Source organism: Diadema setosum, chromosome 7 (genome assembly GCF_964275005.1).
Source record: "Diadema setosum chromosome 7, eeDiaSeto1, whole genome shotgun sequence".
Lineage (NCBI taxonomy): Eukaryota > Metazoa > Echinodermata > Echinoidea > Diadematoida > Diadematidae > Diadema > Diadema setosum.
In genome coordinates this window covers 22660892-22678665 of record NC_092691.1, presented here as the reverse complement: position 1 = coordinate 22678665, position 17774 = coordinate 22660892, and the positions used below count along the sequence as shown (strand labels likewise).

At 36.6% G+C, this 17774-nt stretch overlaps 1 protein-coding gene across 1 annotated transcript in view; it reads right to left on the bottom strand.

The window, feature by feature from the left end:
- Positions 1–8547: 8547 nt before the first annotated feature.
- The window catches only part of LOC140231119 (uncharacterized), a 34337-nt gene continuing 25110 nt past the window's right edge, over positions 8548–17774 (bottom strand). Inside the window, exons 12-13 of the mRNA XM_072311272.1 lie at positions 9867–9966; positions 8548–9628 (exon numbers count right to left, since the gene is read on the bottom strand). Coding sequence (XP_072167373.1) covers positions 9512–9628; positions 9867–9966 — 217 coding nt within the window. The 3' untranslated portion in view covers positions 8548–9511. The remainder of the gene's footprint in view (positions 9629–9866; positions 9967–17774) is intronic.

Below are 17774 nucleotides of genomic sequence, written 5' to 3'. Positions count from 1 at the left end.
TAGTTTAATTTTTCATTTGTGTATTTTTTTTTTAATGTGATAATTTGTGTTATGTACTGATGGACAAAATATTCAGTTGTGTATCAGTTAACATGGGCTACAGTGAAACCCCGTTATAACGAGTTCGGTTATAACGAGGAACCGCTTAAAACGAGGTGATCACGTCGGTCCCGTTTTCCTTTGCGTGTAAACCTATGGCAGAACGAATCGGTTATAACGAGTTCGGTTATAACGAGATTCCGGTTATAACGAGGACAATTTCAGAGCTTCATGATAAAGAAAAACATAAGCAATTTGATCGGATATAACGAGGTTCAATTTCTTGACTAAATTGCCGCTTTCAAACACGCGACAAACGAAACACTGAAAACCGGATTCACGCTATCCACGTCTTTTTCCCGTTTTGCAGAGAACCGTTCCTTCCATGTTTTCTTCTTAATCACACGATAAGACACAGGAATGCCTTCCGATGTTCCTACTAAATTATTAAACATAATCAAATTTCTATTTTTTTTTTCGCGAGACACGCGTGCGTGATATTAGGGCAGAACATAGCGCAACGAGAAAAAAAAAAGGAAAAAGATAACGCATTCAAAAACTTTTCATGCAGCGACACTTGTGGCCAAAAAATGGACAATTGGAATGCGTGTGCAACTCATCATTATATCCTTTCCATTTTTAGTTCCGACTTCCAGTTCTTTTGCTGGTTAGTAAATGAGTGTGGATGATTAAAGCCGAAATAATTAATGAAATCATCGCGATCCCGCCGGGTGACAGTAGCGTAAAAATAGTTGAATAACGCATGTTAACCTACTTAATCGGTGTTCAGAGAAAGAAACAAACGCATTTATTAATTTGAATAGATCTGGATTTGTTCATTATCATTTAACAAATGATAATTTAAATATGAGTGTGTATGATTAAAGCCGAAATAATTAATGAAATCATCGCGATTTCGCCGGGTGACAGTAGCGTAAAAATAGTTGAATAACGCAAGTTAACCTACTTAATCGATGTTCAGAAAAAGAAACAAACGCATTTGTTAACTTGAATCGATCTGGATTTGTTCATTATCATTTAACAAATAATACTTTAAATATGAGTGTGTATATTAAAGCCGAAATAATTTATGAAATCATCGCGATCTCGCCGGGTGACAGTATAGCGTAAAATAGTTGAATAACGCATGTTAACCTACTTAATCGGTGTTCGGAAAAAGAAACAAACGCATTTAACAGTTCAAGGATGTACAACACGAGAAGAGATTTTCGAAAGAAAATAAAGAGCGCATTTTTAATCCCTTCGGACGCAACGATCATACATTGTATGAAATCACAGCCGAAATGATTCATGAAATTATCGAATTCCCGTTGGGCACCAACAGCGTAAAATACCTCGCAAGTTATGCATGTATGTTACTCTAAAACTCATCACGATTTCGCCAGGTGACCTAGCGTAAAAAAATAGTTGAATAACGCATGTAAACATAAATCAGAAAAAGAAACAAACGCATTTATTAGTTTGAACAGATCTTGGTTTGTTCATTATCACAATTTTAACACTGCATTTCACAATGAAGATTTTTCTTTCTTTCAGAATGGTCTACGAGGTACAGATTTGCGTAAAAAGAATCACAACGTAACCTTCCACATTCAATCCTGTCGCATATTTTTGAAGAACGGGATGTACAAAACGCAAAGAGATTTTCGGAAGAAAATAAAGAACGCATTTTTAATCCCTTCGAGCGCAACGATCATGTATTGTACAAGATTACAGCCGAAATGATTCATGAAATCATCGCATTCCCGCTGGGCACCAACAGCGTAAAAATACCTCGCAAGTTACGGTAAACAACATCTGTATTTTACTCTATTAGCGCTGGTGTTAGAAAAAATTAACGAACAAGAATTACAATAAAGAATTAACTCATTTCAACCCCTACTTTTTCGTCTAATTCACAAATAATTTCCCTTTTATTATATCTCAATAATAATGATCCATAATTGTGTAATAACAACGTAAAGATTGTTCTACAGTCTGATTGATAGGTGTATGATTTCGTGCTTATGTTTTTCTTTGTTTTTGATGCGTACGGTTATAACGAGGTACCGGTTATAACGAGGTAATATCGCCGGTCCCACGGACCTCGTTATAACGGGGTTTCACTGTACAAGTTAACTGGCCACTGGCAGTATCAAGACTGGTGACCACTACACATGTCATTGTAAGGTATTTGCAAGTGCTAGTGGAGACTTTGTATTGTCCACCACAGGCAGGTGGCTGCTTTTGGTAGTTTGCTGTAAAGACAAGTCAACAACTGTCTTTCAAATAAGTAATGTAAAAGTTATCTCTCCCCAAAAGTATGCATTTTCATGATTTTTAAGTGGAATATCATTAATCAGGAATGTAGTGTAGGTGAATTCATCATTGGTCAAAGAATCAGAACAGTCATATGGAGTGTGCATCACCATTAATGATAATACATGTAATACACATACACAAAGTAAACATGTACACACAGTACCTCCTGACAACACACTCATGTGTCCTTTATTTGCATTCAGAGGTTGCAAAATGCAATACACATCCATTTCTTTTAACACTGTACACACCATTAATGTGCATATAAAGAAAGTTGTCTGTTGGACACATTCCAGATTGAAGGCTTGAACCACTGCTGATTTTTGGGACATTTAGATTTTTTCTACTTTTGGCTAGATGTGGGAGTATAACGTCATAAGTACCCCTGTATTCTGGTCCAAAGTCATTTGTTTGCAAATTGAGTGGATCCTTTCAGTAGAACTGGCAGGTACCACAAACTGTCATGAAACAATATTTTGGTTTTTTTTTTCTTTTCCTGGCCATATATAGGATCATTGTTATGTTGGTAATACATGTATAATGTCATTCAATTCCTCTTTGATGACAAATTTTGATTAAAAAAAAAAACAATAGTTGTGGGTTCTCAGTTTAAATTACTTTTTCACTCCTACTTCTGGATGCTGGAATGTGTAACAGAACGAAACAAATATATTTGACTATGCATATGTCATCATATTGTTACATCCCTGGAGTGAGATAAATGTATGCACAGGTGTGGTGTTGGAAAAGGACTAGTTTCTTTAAGCCCGCCGCACACTATGTGATCCGACCGGTCGTACGACATTAAGACCAAAAGTGCGACATCACCAGCCTTGCCAGTTTCCAGTGGTACAACTGGGTCTTAGCGCCAGTCGTAGAGATTTGACATTTTGAATTTCCACGAAATTCGTATAGTGTGCGTATAGAGTGCGTTGGCAGGTCGTATGACTGGGTCTTATGGTCTTAAGGTTGTATAGTCGTGAGTTGTATAGTGTGCGGCGGGCTTTACATACTGTCAGTATCTGGCTGCTCTCCGAGGCTGAAGTACGATTGTATCTTCATTAAATCAAAATGAAAGAGTGTAATATTAAAGGACTTGACATGTGGCAGTGTATACTCTGTTAAGATATGCATCAGTTCATCATGAGAGCAGTAATTAAAAAAAAATACAAAGGGCCAACAAAGGGCATGGAATGTTTCATATTGCATAATACTTCTCACACTCTTCTATTCTAAATAGAATTACATGAAGCTTAGAAAAAGTGTCTAGAATGGAGTGCAAAATGTGATTTAGACAAACTTTCATGCAGCACATCGTCATGTTGCACAATATTTTTTCTTTTTTTTTTCAAATCTCGGAATACACACATGAAAAAGAGGAGAAATATATAATGTACAAATAAGTATTGCAAACACAAAGGATTTTCACTCTTTATTTTTTGCCTAAATACATAAATATGATGCATTAACTCCACATATGATGCATTAACTCCACATCATATGCAATAGACATTGGCAAGAACAAATCAATATTGGTGTGTAAGTAATATATGAGACTGGCAAGTAAAATAACAGTTATCACTCAAATACTTGTATCCACAAAAAACCACAACAAGCGTTAGGCACTGCACAGGCAGAAAGATATTCAGAAATCTGTGTTGGTCTTTGTTTTATGAAGGAAGTTTTCAATGATTGCAGCTCACACATGATAACAGCAAACCAACTATCAATCAAGGGGGAGAATTTCCCTTGTAGCAGCGGTAGCTTAAGCTGGAATCCTTTTTAACCGCTTGGAGAAAGAAAGAAGGCAGAGACTCCAACTGTACCGTTTTCGACGGGAGATCTCCCGCCGAAAGCCCATTTTTGCAAAATCTCCCGTTCTCCCGTTTGAGATTTGATTTCTCCCGCCCTGGCTCTGTGTCTCCCGGTGGAAAGGATTTCTTACTTATTTCTATTGTATGTTGAAAAAATAAGCCTTAGATAGCACCAGAGAACACCTAGAACCCAAGGAACTTCGCGCCTCGCACACATCAACTTAGAGTCTCCCGTTTGCTAGGGGTTTCGGGCGGGAGAATCTCCAGATCAGAAGGTGCTTGGGGTTGGAGTCTCTGAGAAGGCCCGTAAGATTCTTGGAAGAAAGCATTTGTGGAAGGAAGTTGGGAAGTGTATAACCGAAGTTTGTAATGTTCTTTTCAGGACAAGATGAAAGCATTAGATATGAATTCCATCTACTACATTGTACATAATGTGAATTGACAAATTTGATAGGCACATATGCAAGATCACCTGTTGCTCTTTACTTGTGGGCAGTATACAATCATGTATTTCATTCGTGGTTGCTGTATGTTCGTCACATGTCTCACACCAATTATGTATGACATCTTTACTTCCTTTGGTAACTGCCTTCAGCCATGCTGCTTATTATTAACACAATATTGTTTATCTTTACTTGATGCAAGTCATATTCTATATTGCACTACAAACAACTTCAGTCTGTGTGGAAGCTAAACGTAACTCCTGTGTAAATATGTACATTTCATTTTTTTTCCTAATGCACTCAGAAATTTGAAATATCACTGTGCAATCACCGAAATGAATAAAGAAAATTATATCTGTATCAAATCAAGTGCGCTGTCTGTTTTGTTAAGTTAACCCAAAAAAGAAAAAAAAAAAGACCAAGCTGCATGAAATAAAGTTCCTATGTCATGGAAGTTCAAAACTTCTCAGCCTTGATATGTATGCAGCAATGATGGAAGATCATGACAGCTAATGATGATCACACATGAGGAGGACTTTTCAAAATGATGATTGAAGAGTGCAATTGATACATCAACATGAAGTTCTCATTTAGGGACCATAGGGGTGCATTCTACCTAATACCAGAAAACGGTGTTTGAATAGTAAATGGTTCTAGGACAACTAGGGGTAGCTCCAGGCTGCTTACCATGTATGTCCTAACAGTTACAAGATAGACACACATATCCAGGGCTGCCAACATTCACATATCAAAATTGGGGAGGTAAAAAAAAAAATGGCAATCAGGGAGACACTTGTGTGTGTGACATACGTCTCAATACGCAAACATAATTCTCATAGCAGGGATGATCTCACACACTTATCACACTAGGTAGAGATACTTTCCTCCCCCACCACCCCCCCCCCTTCCCCCGAAGGCTCTTACAGAATCAAGAGGACATAACAGCTTTAAAGCGAATGTCATTCATAGACAATTAAGAGCCCCCTCCCCGGGAGTGAGTGTGTTTGTTTGTGTGTGTGCATGTGTGTGTGTGTGTGTGTGTGTGTGTGTGTGGATAGTCACCTGTCTGCACCGACATCCATAGAAAATTATCTTCGTCCATTCAATCAAATACAATTACTGTAAAAGTTGAAATTTTGGCGGTGTTGAAATTTTCGCGCATTTCGCGCAACCAGAAACTAGCGCGAAAATAAAAACACGCGAATATTTTTGCTTGCCATACGTTCCTGTGCGTGATGTCTTGATTCCGCGGAATTAAAAACACGTGAAACTCTTCTGACCCGGCCTAGCGCGAAAAATTAGTCGCGCGAAAATATCCACTTTTACAGTACATGTATCTTTAGAACAATTTTCAGGAGGTATTTTGTATAGGCCTATATTCTTTGGGTAAAATGTTGTTGGGATTATCATCCATGTGGTACCTGTTGGGATGTGCCAGTAGGCTCCTGTCTAATACACCAATTATATTAGCAGCATGGAACAATACACATTCAACTCATTCTGGCAGCAAATTACATCTTTGACAGTGGCAATTTTTGAATGAGAAAACAGACCCATATGCATGCACACACATACACCACATGCGTATTTCACATCATGAATGTATCCATCGTTTGGCATGGCAGTTTTCACAAATGTGCATTATCAATCCTGGGGTAGTATGAGGAGCAAAACCACACAAGTTCCTTATACAGTGAAACCCCGTTATAACGAGTTCGGTTATAACGAGGAACCGCTTATAACGAGGTCATTGCGTCGGTCCCGTTTTCCTTTGCGTGTAAACCTATGGCAGAAAGAATCGGTTATAACGAGTTCGGTTATAACGAGATTCCGGTTATAACGAGGACAATTTCGGTGCATCATGATAAAGAAAAACATAAGCAATTTGATCGGATATAGCGAGGTTCCATTTCTTGACTTGCCGCTTTCAAACACGCGACAATAAACGAAACATTGAAAACTGAATTCACGCTATCCATGTCTCTCTCCCGTTTTGAAAAGTACCGTTCCTTCGATGCTTTCCTCTAAACCACGCGATAAAACTCAGACATATCTTTCGATGTTTCTACTAAGTTATATGATAAAATCATTCGATTTTCTTTATCAAAAGATACGCGTGCGCGATAGTAGGTAAGACCACACCACAACGAAAAACATTTCTCGACTTGCCGTTTTTAAACACGCGACAAACGAAACATTGAAAACTGAATTCACGCTATCCATGTCTCTTTCCCGTTTTGAAAAGTACCGTTCCTTCGATGTTTTCCTCTAAACCATGCGATAAAACACAGACATATCTTTCGATGTTTCTACTAAGTTATATGATGAAATCGTTCGATTTTCTTTATCAAAAGATACGCGTGCGTGATAGTGGTCAGACCACACCACAACGAAAAAAAAAATCTTGATTTGCCGCTTTCAAACACGCGACAAACGAAACATTGATGACAGAATTTACGCTATCCATGTCTCTTTCCCGATTTGGAAAGTACCGTTCCTTCCATATTTTCTTCTAAACCACGCGATAAGACACATAAATATCTTCCGATGTTCCTATTAAATCATTTACTGAAATCATTCGATTTTCTTTATCGAAAGATACGCGTGCGTGATAGTAGGGCGGGCCACGGAAAAAAAAAAAATCGCATTCGAAACTTTTCATGTAGCGACACTTGTGGCCAAAAATGGAAATTGAAAATTGCAACTCATCATTATCCTTTCCTTTTTTAGTTCCGACTTCCATTTGTTTTGCTGGCTAGTAAATATGAGTGTGTATGATTAAAGCCGAAATAATTGATAAAATCATCGCAATCCCGACGGGTGACAGTAGCGTAAAATACTTGAATAACGCATGTTTATCTACGCAATTGAGTCGGTGTTCAGAAACAACAAAACAAAAAACGCATTAACAATTTGAATAGATCTGAGTTTTTTCATCATTATTTAACACTGGATTTCACAGTTTAGATTTTTCTTTCTCTCAAAATAGTCCATGAGGTACAGATTTGCGTAAATAGGATCACAACCTTCCAAATTGAGCCCTGTCGCATTTTTTTTTCAAGAACGGATGTACAAAACGCGAAGAGATTTTCGGAAGAAAATAAAGGACGCAATTTTAATCCCTTCGATCATATATTGTATAGGATTACAGCCGAAATGATTCATGAAATCATCGCATTCCTGCTGACAACAACAGCGTAAAATACCTCGCAAGTTACGGTAAACAACGCATACGCGTTACTCTATTTGCGCTGGCGTTTACAAAAACTTAACAAACGCATTTTATGCAATCTGATTTTGTTCATTGTCATTTTACACTGCATTTCAGAAACGAAAAAAAAAACGAGATAATTCTTTCAAATTGGTTCAATACAAGAGGAAGAGATAGGTGCAGAAGGAATCACGAATATGATCATGCCGAGTAGGCTTTCTTTTCAAGAACATATATAATGTGCAATTTATGCGAAGACATTTTCAGATGAAAATTAAACGCTTTTCAACCCATACTTTTTCCTGTCTTTTTTTTTTTATCAATCAGTTCACAAATAATTTCCCTTTATTCTCTCAGTAATAATGGTCCATAAATGTGTAATAACAACGCAAAGGATATTCTTAAGTTTGATTGATGGGTATGTGAAGTCGTGCTTATGTTACTCTTTGTTTTTGATGCATACGGTTATAACGAGGTACCGGTTATAACGAGGTAATATCGCCGGTCCCGCGGACCTCGTTATAACGGGGTTTCACTGTAACTAATTAACAGAGACGCATACTTGGAAGAGCTCTCGGGTCTGGATGTATCATGCTCAATATACTGTTATATTTTTGCATGACATAATATAGAATAATAAAAATAAAAAAGAACAAGCAACATTACCCTAATGACACCATCCCCCCCCCCATAAAAAAAAAAAAAAAAAAAAAAAAAATTCTTGGGTCACAAAGTAAAGTCTCCATATTTCATTGCCTTGTGCGAGTGATGACGTACCTTCTTCGACATGTTGCTGATATTTTGTGCTGCCAAACCTTGGTTGAGTACTTTAATACAGTGGACTCCAGTTTTAATGAAGTCCTCTGGACCGGAAGTTTTCTTTCGTTACAACCGAACAAATAAACAACAGAAATACATAGAACGGATAATGTTGCAGCCTGAATTCTTATTTCATTGTAACTGGAATTTTGTTATAACTGTGTTCATTATAACGGGAGTGCACTGTATGGGCTCCACACATCCAGAAAAGTACATCTAGTGTCAATAGTTTTATATTTTGGTCTGATTAATGACAATCACTGTTATTGCTGATACAATTTTATTCACTGATACTGTCTAAACACATTCTTGTTTGGTTGGGTTTTTGTTTTTGTGGGGGAGGGGAATAAGGGGAAGGGAAATGAGTGGGAGAGGCATTATTACAACAGTGCTGAAAAATATGACTACGATTTATGTGACATATAACCAATCACTGGAAATGAAGAGAATGTTAGAAAGCACAAGGGCATATGCTCCAAATTGTGTACTGGCAGTTTAAATACCGGAAGCACAAACAATTCACAACACCGAAGTTTTGACTCTTTTACATTTGCAGTGCATTCATTTGAATACACAGGCATAGTTTCTTTGATATATCATACCAGAATATCTCCTAAAATGTCTCGACCTGACTTCATGCATATGCATCGGAATAATTTGCTGTCAATTACCAAAGATGTGACAAGTACAAAAATACACAAAGAGAAGCATTAACTTGCACATCGGAGGCAATATGTCACATGACAGAATATGGGCAGAAAGCACAAGTAGTTTCGTTAAATATCTGTAGAGACAGAATTTGAAGGTACATTCCAACACATGTATGAGATTTGCGTGAGAATGACTGGCTGTCAAGTTGATCCCTACTTGCTGGGACTCGCACAACGGCTGAAGGAGTTGAGCTGATCCCTTAGTGTGTCAATACACCAGGCCTGGCTGTCCAGAAGGTTGGCGACCTCCGACATGTAGGATGAAAGGTCCTATGAGTAATGAAACGTGAATAGAGCAGAAAAATAATACTTTAGATTCAGACTCAACAAAATGAGTTTTGATGCAAATGCAATGGGTAAGGTTATGCATTTCACAGATGTGTAGTGAAATGTACTTGATCACAATGACAGCAAATTTTTATTTAGAGTAATACATTACAGGATGGATGGATGAATGACTGAAATACTAAAAAATTATAAGCATTTTGTGGGACAAGGAAAAACTGACCATCTGGTTGGTCTTGAGCTGACCGATGAGTGCCCAGCCAGTCTCACAGAGTCGCAGGGTCTCTTCCAGCTGGTCTGAGTGAGCAGCCAACAGGAGCTCCCTGGAAGGGTGAGGGAAGGAGGAGGGAGGGGGGAATGAGTGGGATTGCATTCCCATGCAAAGCAGGGCATGAGTTTGTGCACAGATTTCCCGCAAAAGCAAGACGTTACATTCCTGAACTTGACAGTGTGGATGATTTCAAGATTGTCACCATTTATCATGGAAGAGAAGATGCGTGAAATTATGCATGACAAGAAAAATTATGTTCCCTTTTGCATCTAATCATCATTGCAGTTGCTTTGCGCAAAGTTTGTCATACATTATGTAGCCTGTCACAATGAAAACCTAAAGTCAAAGAACATTTACTTTTCTGATTTGGGTATATTTTTCTCATCCCTCTTGCTAAAGCTGTCTAAGCCTTTCTGACAATGCTGTAAAATTATGTATAACACATTCCACTTAACAATAATAATAATCCTTTATAATAATAATAATAATAATAATAATAATAATAATAATAATAATAATAATAATAATAATAATAATAATAATAATAATAATAATAATAATAATAATAATAATAATAATAATAATAATAATAATAATAATAATAATAATAATAATAATAATAATAATAATAATGATAATAATAATAATAATAACAATAATAATAATGGGAAAAAATGATAATGATATTGATAATAAAAATCTATCTCACAAAGAAAATGAAAGCCAGCTACACAAGACAAATATAGTTTTGACATACAATATCAGCTTGAAGTTCAAATACAATCCAGCATGCTGGAAACTAGGGAATGCATTACTGTAAAAGTGAAAATTTTAAATGGTGTGAAAACTTTTGTGCATTTCGTGTGGCCAGAAACTAGCGAAAAAATAAAAGCATGCAAATATTTTTGTTACATGCAATGCTATTTAATGTTTTGATTCTGTGGAATTAAAAATGCGCAAAATTCATCTTATCCCTCCAAGTGCATAAAGTTATTTGCAAAAAAAAAAACAAACCCCAAAACCCCATCGCAACTGGATTTAATTAGTTATAGTGTTTCGGTTATCATGTTGTATTTATTTGCCTTTGCCCTTTATTTGTATGTAATTATACTTTGTGATATTAGTTACTTTTTACAAGACGTGAAAACAAATTTGAATTGAATTGGAGTTGAATCGGATACTACAGCAGATTCAAATCATTAGATGATACCTGTTTCACACACATTACAATAGTTTCATATTTCTTGACATTTTTCAGACTTTGAAATTCTTACAGGGGGTAGTTAAGTTGAACAGACATAAAATGTCTAATTTGTCAATCAAATCACTTCAATTTGCAGTTTTCTCAGCTTGGATATCTGTGACTTTATCAGAACAACATGGTACAATCACACACCTACCCTCTCCCCCAAACAACAACAACAACAACAACAACAACAACGATGATGATGACAACAACAACAACAACAAAGAACAAACAAACAAACAAACAAAGCCCCAAACAAAACACTAGATCAAATAATGATGCTATTTAACAAGCTTCTGTTGGAGAATAACATGACTTACATACTGGCAAACAATCCAAGCTAAATACCCAATACATGTATTGTATCTTCTATAAAAACAACAACAACAACAAAATAAAGACACAATTTTATATCTTCCTTTGATGAAGAATAAAAACAGTCACAATATATAAACTGAAAATAACAAATGTCAACCCTACTTCAGCTGAAGTAACAACTAGGGGACACAAAACTTTTTATGCTTGGCTGGAAGATGACTGTAAAGTTCCAGTGCCACACTGCAGAGTGAAAATGTAAACTTGTTTCAGTATACACATGGAGGCTTTTCGGGCAAGACACAGACGTGCTGCCACTGCAATGCCAACAAATGTGACTGAAATGTATACACAGTATTGCACGATGTCCAAGGTCATGCTCGGCAAGACAAGGCAAAATCTACCCGTACAAGAAGATGGGTGTTTGTTATTATCACCATACAATGTACACTGTACTTCAGTTGAGGTTGATGAATTTCCTTTCACTCATCCAAACACAGGAACAAATGAAAACAAAACAAAATAAAACACACCAAAAAAAAAAATGAGAAAAAAAAAACTACTGGGGAAAATAAGGAGAGCACAGCATTTAATATCTTGCCATCAAAGGCACTCACCTTTGACTTATGCCACTAGAAATGTCGCTACAGCGACTGGTTATACCCCCGCCAAACAACATTTCATAAGCTTTGGTCAAAACAACATTTCATAAGCTTTGGTCAAAAAACTGAGGAAGTAGTTAAATCCGCAAGATCTTTCCTTGATCTTCTGCCATTAATATGCCATTACCATGGCAACATACTTTTGGGTACTGTCGAAAAATGCGTCTTGCACATCTACAACCAAAGGCACACATCTGTACCAAGTTTCATGGAAATTGGAAAAAAACTGAGGAAGTAGTTTGCAACACAAAATTTTCCATCATTTTGGCTCATAATATGTGAGCTGTTACCATGGCAACATACTTTTTGTCACTGTCAAGAAATGTGTCATGCTGACCTAAATCCTAAGACAAACATTCAATATGAATTCCATGAGAATTGGAAGAACACTGATGAAGCAGTTTTGCCATGAAGCATTTTGCCCTATATTTTACCAATAACATGCCGTTACCATGGCAACGCACTTTTTGTCACTGCGGAAATATGTGTCTTGCACATTAACATATTCAGATGAACATCTGTACCTAATTTCATAAAAATTGATCAAAAACTGTGGGAGGAGTTCGCGACGCAAGATTTGTACCCATTTTTGCCCATAATATGCCGTTACCATGGCAACGTACTTTTGGGAACTGTCAAAAAATACGTCTTGCACATCTACAACCCAAGGCACACATCTGTGCCAAGTTTTATGGGAATCGGTTGAAAACTGAGGAAGTAGTTCGCGACGCAAGATTTGCAACGGACCGACCGCCCGACCGACCGCCCGACCGTCCGCTGATTCCTATATACCCCCTTCAAACTTCATTTGGCGGGGGTATAAATATATTGCCCTAACTCATACAAAAGTTTCTGGTATAACTTTCTATGCCATCCTATGTTATATATCTATATCTTATCACATATATATGTGTTTAGTCAAATGCCAGTCATATTTGGGATAAACATGATGGCATATTGTAATAGCAGACCACTTGTTATGTTTTCCTATATGGGCACAATATTTGAGCATGTTCTCCTATAATGGGAGGACATTTGCATGTTATCAAATGGCCAATGATACCACATGTCACAACAATGATTATTTTGGCACAATCAACAGAAAATGATTTTGTTTTCTATATTATGTATAATACAATGTAATTTATGATGCATATATTATATTTAGGCATGATATATATTGGGAAGCAATTGAAGACACACTGTGGGCATGAGGCACAAAAGCTGTGCTATGCACGTTTTGGGTATGGTGGTGAGTATACATCGTCGGCGTTTTCACGAACTGACGCTATTTCGATTTTGGTCAAAATTTTCAAAATCGAGATATTGGTACCAAATGAAAGTGCTTTCAAAACTCTACCAAATCCCAAAATTTTAGATCACAAAATTAATTATTCTTAATTTTATCAAAGAAAGAAAAAAACGACGGTACTCGAAATATCGAGAAATTGAGAAAAAGGAGTTTCACGAACCGACGCACGAAAGATACGCCGGTTCGTGAAACCCGAATTGCTACGGTGAAGAGCAATGCGGGTTTTACGAACCGTCGCAGTTGCATTACTTTGAGCTTTGTTCAACTTACTGGCCTAGAATTAGGTTTTGGCCCTAATCCAGATCTCAGAGTGAGAACCAAACCTTCTGAAAGATGAATGACGGCCTAAGCCAGCCCACTGTCCACGAGTGAAGTGAATGGTAAGCTATAATCCTATTAAAATCATGCTCAAAATAACAGTTTCAGTTGGACTACCATAACCATTAATTGCGGTAGTGTGTAGTCCCATGTATTCAATCGCGTGATGCTTATGAAGCCTAGTCTGTAAACGCCATCCAATTTCAAATTAGATCCCAAATCATATTATTTATTGTTTCTTTTCAACTTATGTCGTTACTTCTGAGACTACTGAGTACTGTAGTCGTAACGTCTGTGTGCAAGACATGCAGATTGCAAGATTTCAAAGTCTCGAAGACACTAAAAGCCTTGACTTTTGAGTTGAAAATGAAATCATGAGATTGACAAAGTAGGCGTACTAAACTAAAAAAAAAATAAAAAGTCTAACAGTAAAACTCAAAGGAAGAGTAAAGAATAAAGTTAGACATGTTAGACTTTTACTTTCAAGTCTAACTATTAAGTCTAAGTTAAGACTTGTAATACCAGTTACTAAAACTAAGATCAGCTGAAGTCTAAGACCAAGTCAAATTAACACAGTTCAGAGCCATACCGGTAGTCTAGCTCTAGATCTACATCTAGACTAGTGGTAATAGTAGGTAGAGTCCACCCATTTTTTCCCCCAATCTTTACTGGTCCATTCCTGAAAAAGTTACTGGTCAGTGTCCAACAGTGATTTTTCCTGGTCAGGGACCGTCGGACCAGTGCCAGTGTGCAGCGTTGGTGTAGATGTCATCTATGACAGTATGTGGTCTAGTGATACTACCTAAACACTACGAGTACTCTACAGGTTAGGTGGCTTTCCTGTACAGTGCAGTGTTAAAGTATACATGTGAATTCAGCCCTAGTACCGTACTGTGTGTAGTGTATGTCTAACGTTAGTTTGAGTGGAGTACCTAAGCACAGCGGTGGGGCTTTTTTCCCCTAAAACTTGTGAATGTGGCCCAACCAAATGGCGTTTATATATTTACGCTTGATTGATAGTGATACAGTGGCGCTGTCGATTTCCACAGCAGCCATACATAATCTTTTGTCCTTTCTTCTTTCCTTTTTTCCCTTTGTTCTTTCACTCTTTTTATTCTTGGAATCGAAGGACTTCCTAAGAAATGTCCCTCCACTGATTTAACCAGGACTCTTGAGTCCTGGTAAACCTAACCTTACCGAGTAACCGTTAACGTTTGTTAGGCCTAACATAACAGTAACACTGACTTAGCCCTGTATTGACTTTGTCTTTGGCCGACTTACTGAGATGGCGAGTCTCACTCTTTAACGTTAGTCTAAACGTAGTCGCTAGATCTGTCAGTGTCAGTGTCACCGGTTATTGTATATGGTGCCATCTCTAACGTACTTTAACAAGTTGATGTTAGTTATCTATGTCAACTTACTGATTTAGTACCGGTAATAGTGGTACTGTCATCCTGTTGGACATCGCCGAAATATCATCCGTGACGTGTTAATTTCGTGTCACAAAGACAAAAGTTGCCAAGATCTAATAGTATTAGATGTCTAGATTTAGATGTAGTCTAGATCTAAGTAATATGAAATCTGTGTAACTTAAAAGTGAAAGGTCTAGACTTCACTTAGTCTGTAATTAGACCAGACATTCATGAGGCAAAGGCCTATTTAGTAGATCTATTCTTATTCTATTTTAATGTCAATTCCTGCTAACTCGCCACGTGTTACACTGTATTCCTAAGGCCAAGGACTTCCGGGTTAGTGATTTTTTTTTTTTTGATAAATACCAAACAGCAGACGTGTTTCATTTGCATTCTTGCACAGACTTCATGAAAATATGTGCAGTATCAAAGAAATATGACGCACATGACAATGCCACTGTTTTATAGGTGAATGGTTAATACCTTTAAAAGCTGAATGATAATGTAGAGTCTAGGTCTAATTAAGATGATACAGTCTCTGATAAGAAACAGGTTTGATTGTCGTAGACTGTTTCCCAAATGCAGGTAGTAATATTCAGCTACTTCAATGCAATGCCTTGTTTACAAGTACATGTAGATTTATATTCATGTGAATGATAATTCAATTTCTACATGAGACTTACTAAGTGCTAGACATAAGATCTTGCATCATTGAAATGTGTAAATGACGAGACAATTTGAATATGGATCAAAGACGAACAGCAGTATATTTTGACATTCTTTGATCCTGCATAGGCCTACCATTTTGTTTTATGTTTAATATAAATAGAGCAAAATAATTTCAACTTCAGTTTTGTTGGCTGATTTTTATTTCTTCTCAAAATTAAAGTTGTATCTTGTACCATGATGTTTGATTTTAATCAAAAGTTCTTAATTTCTTTCTTTTCTTTCAGATGACTGGTGCCATGTAGTAGCGAAGAACTGGACTGTCTCAGAAAAGAAAAGAAAAAGTACAGGGTTGTGTACATCATCAACGGATGTGAATACAATGGTAATTAGAGTCTAGGTCTAATCAAGATGTTAAAGTCTCTGATAATAAAGAAGTTTGATTGTCGTAGACTGTTTCCCAAATGCAGTTAGTAATATTCAGCTTTTTCAAAGCAATGCCTTATTTACAAGGACATGTAGATTTATTCATGTGAATGATAATTTAATTTCTACATGAGACTTATTAAGTGCTAGACATAAGATCTTGCATCATTAAAATATGTAAAAGGCGAGACAATTTGAATATGCATCAAAGACGAACAGCAGTATTTTTTGACATTCTTTGATCCTGTATACCATTTTGTTTTATGTTTAATATAAATAGAGCAAAATGATTTCAACTACAGCTTAGTTGGCTGATTTCTTTTTCTCAAAATGAAAGTTGTATCTGTATCATGATGTTTGATTTTAATCGAAAGTTCTTAATTTCTGTCTTTTCTTTCACATGACTGATGCCATGCAGTAGCGAAGAGCTGGACTGTTTCAGAGAAGAAAAAAAGTACAGCATCGTGCTTATCATCAAGGAATGTGAATACAATGGCTTAGGAAAGAAGACAATCTACAGATAGGATAGAAGGGAGAACTTGGGATGAAGGGCGACAACATAAGGACGGTATATCTGCATTAAAATGTGATTGTAAAGTGGAAACATGAAAGAAGATTCTAAGATTGAAGGTGAAAACATGCATTCCATTCTGTGATGTAATTACAATTTTGCTACACTTTAATAACACTACTGAGAGACATTTATATCAAGGCAAGCTTCATGTGGATATGGAATGTTAGATTTTCTTTAAGTGTTCATTGGTATGTATTTCATGATAATAAATCTTGAAGGTTTTGTGTGGTAATCATAACCTTGTGATACATCTTGATAAATTTCTAAGTGCACATTGGCAATATTCAGATGATGCTGTAATCAGATGAAGTTAGATGGTTGAATAATCATTGCATAGTTGTAATAGTTATCGACTGAGGATTAACATGCCCTTCACTGATTTATTTTTCGTAAACGGTGATAATTGCGAGAGTCAATCTAAATTGTCGGGGGCATAACCAAATGTGTCACACTGTCAAAATGTGTATATCAGAAACTTTTCGCTCGCTGTACGAATTTTCACAGAAAACAGATTTATGAGAGTCACAAATGGTAGCTTAGACCCATTAACAAAAAGTTCCAGCTTCATCTTCAACCATGTTCATGATACATGTTCATCTACATTTTGCAAACATTCTGAATGTTGATTGAGACATGTTATACATGTATGTATTTTTATGAAATTAATGCAACAAATAATCAAATATGCATCTCTGCTAGATGATAATATTAATCCAGTTAATGACATGCCAAACTCACCTCAAACTGTAATTCATTCTATTCTCCTTTATTCTTTTATTTATTATTTTGTTGTCTTCAACCCACTTTGAATGTGTTACGTATGATTCTTATAAACATGGGAAATGCACTCCATATAACTGATAGGACTTATAACAAATTGACATAATCATTCAACCATCACTAGACAGTTCTGTTATGAGATGTTCTTT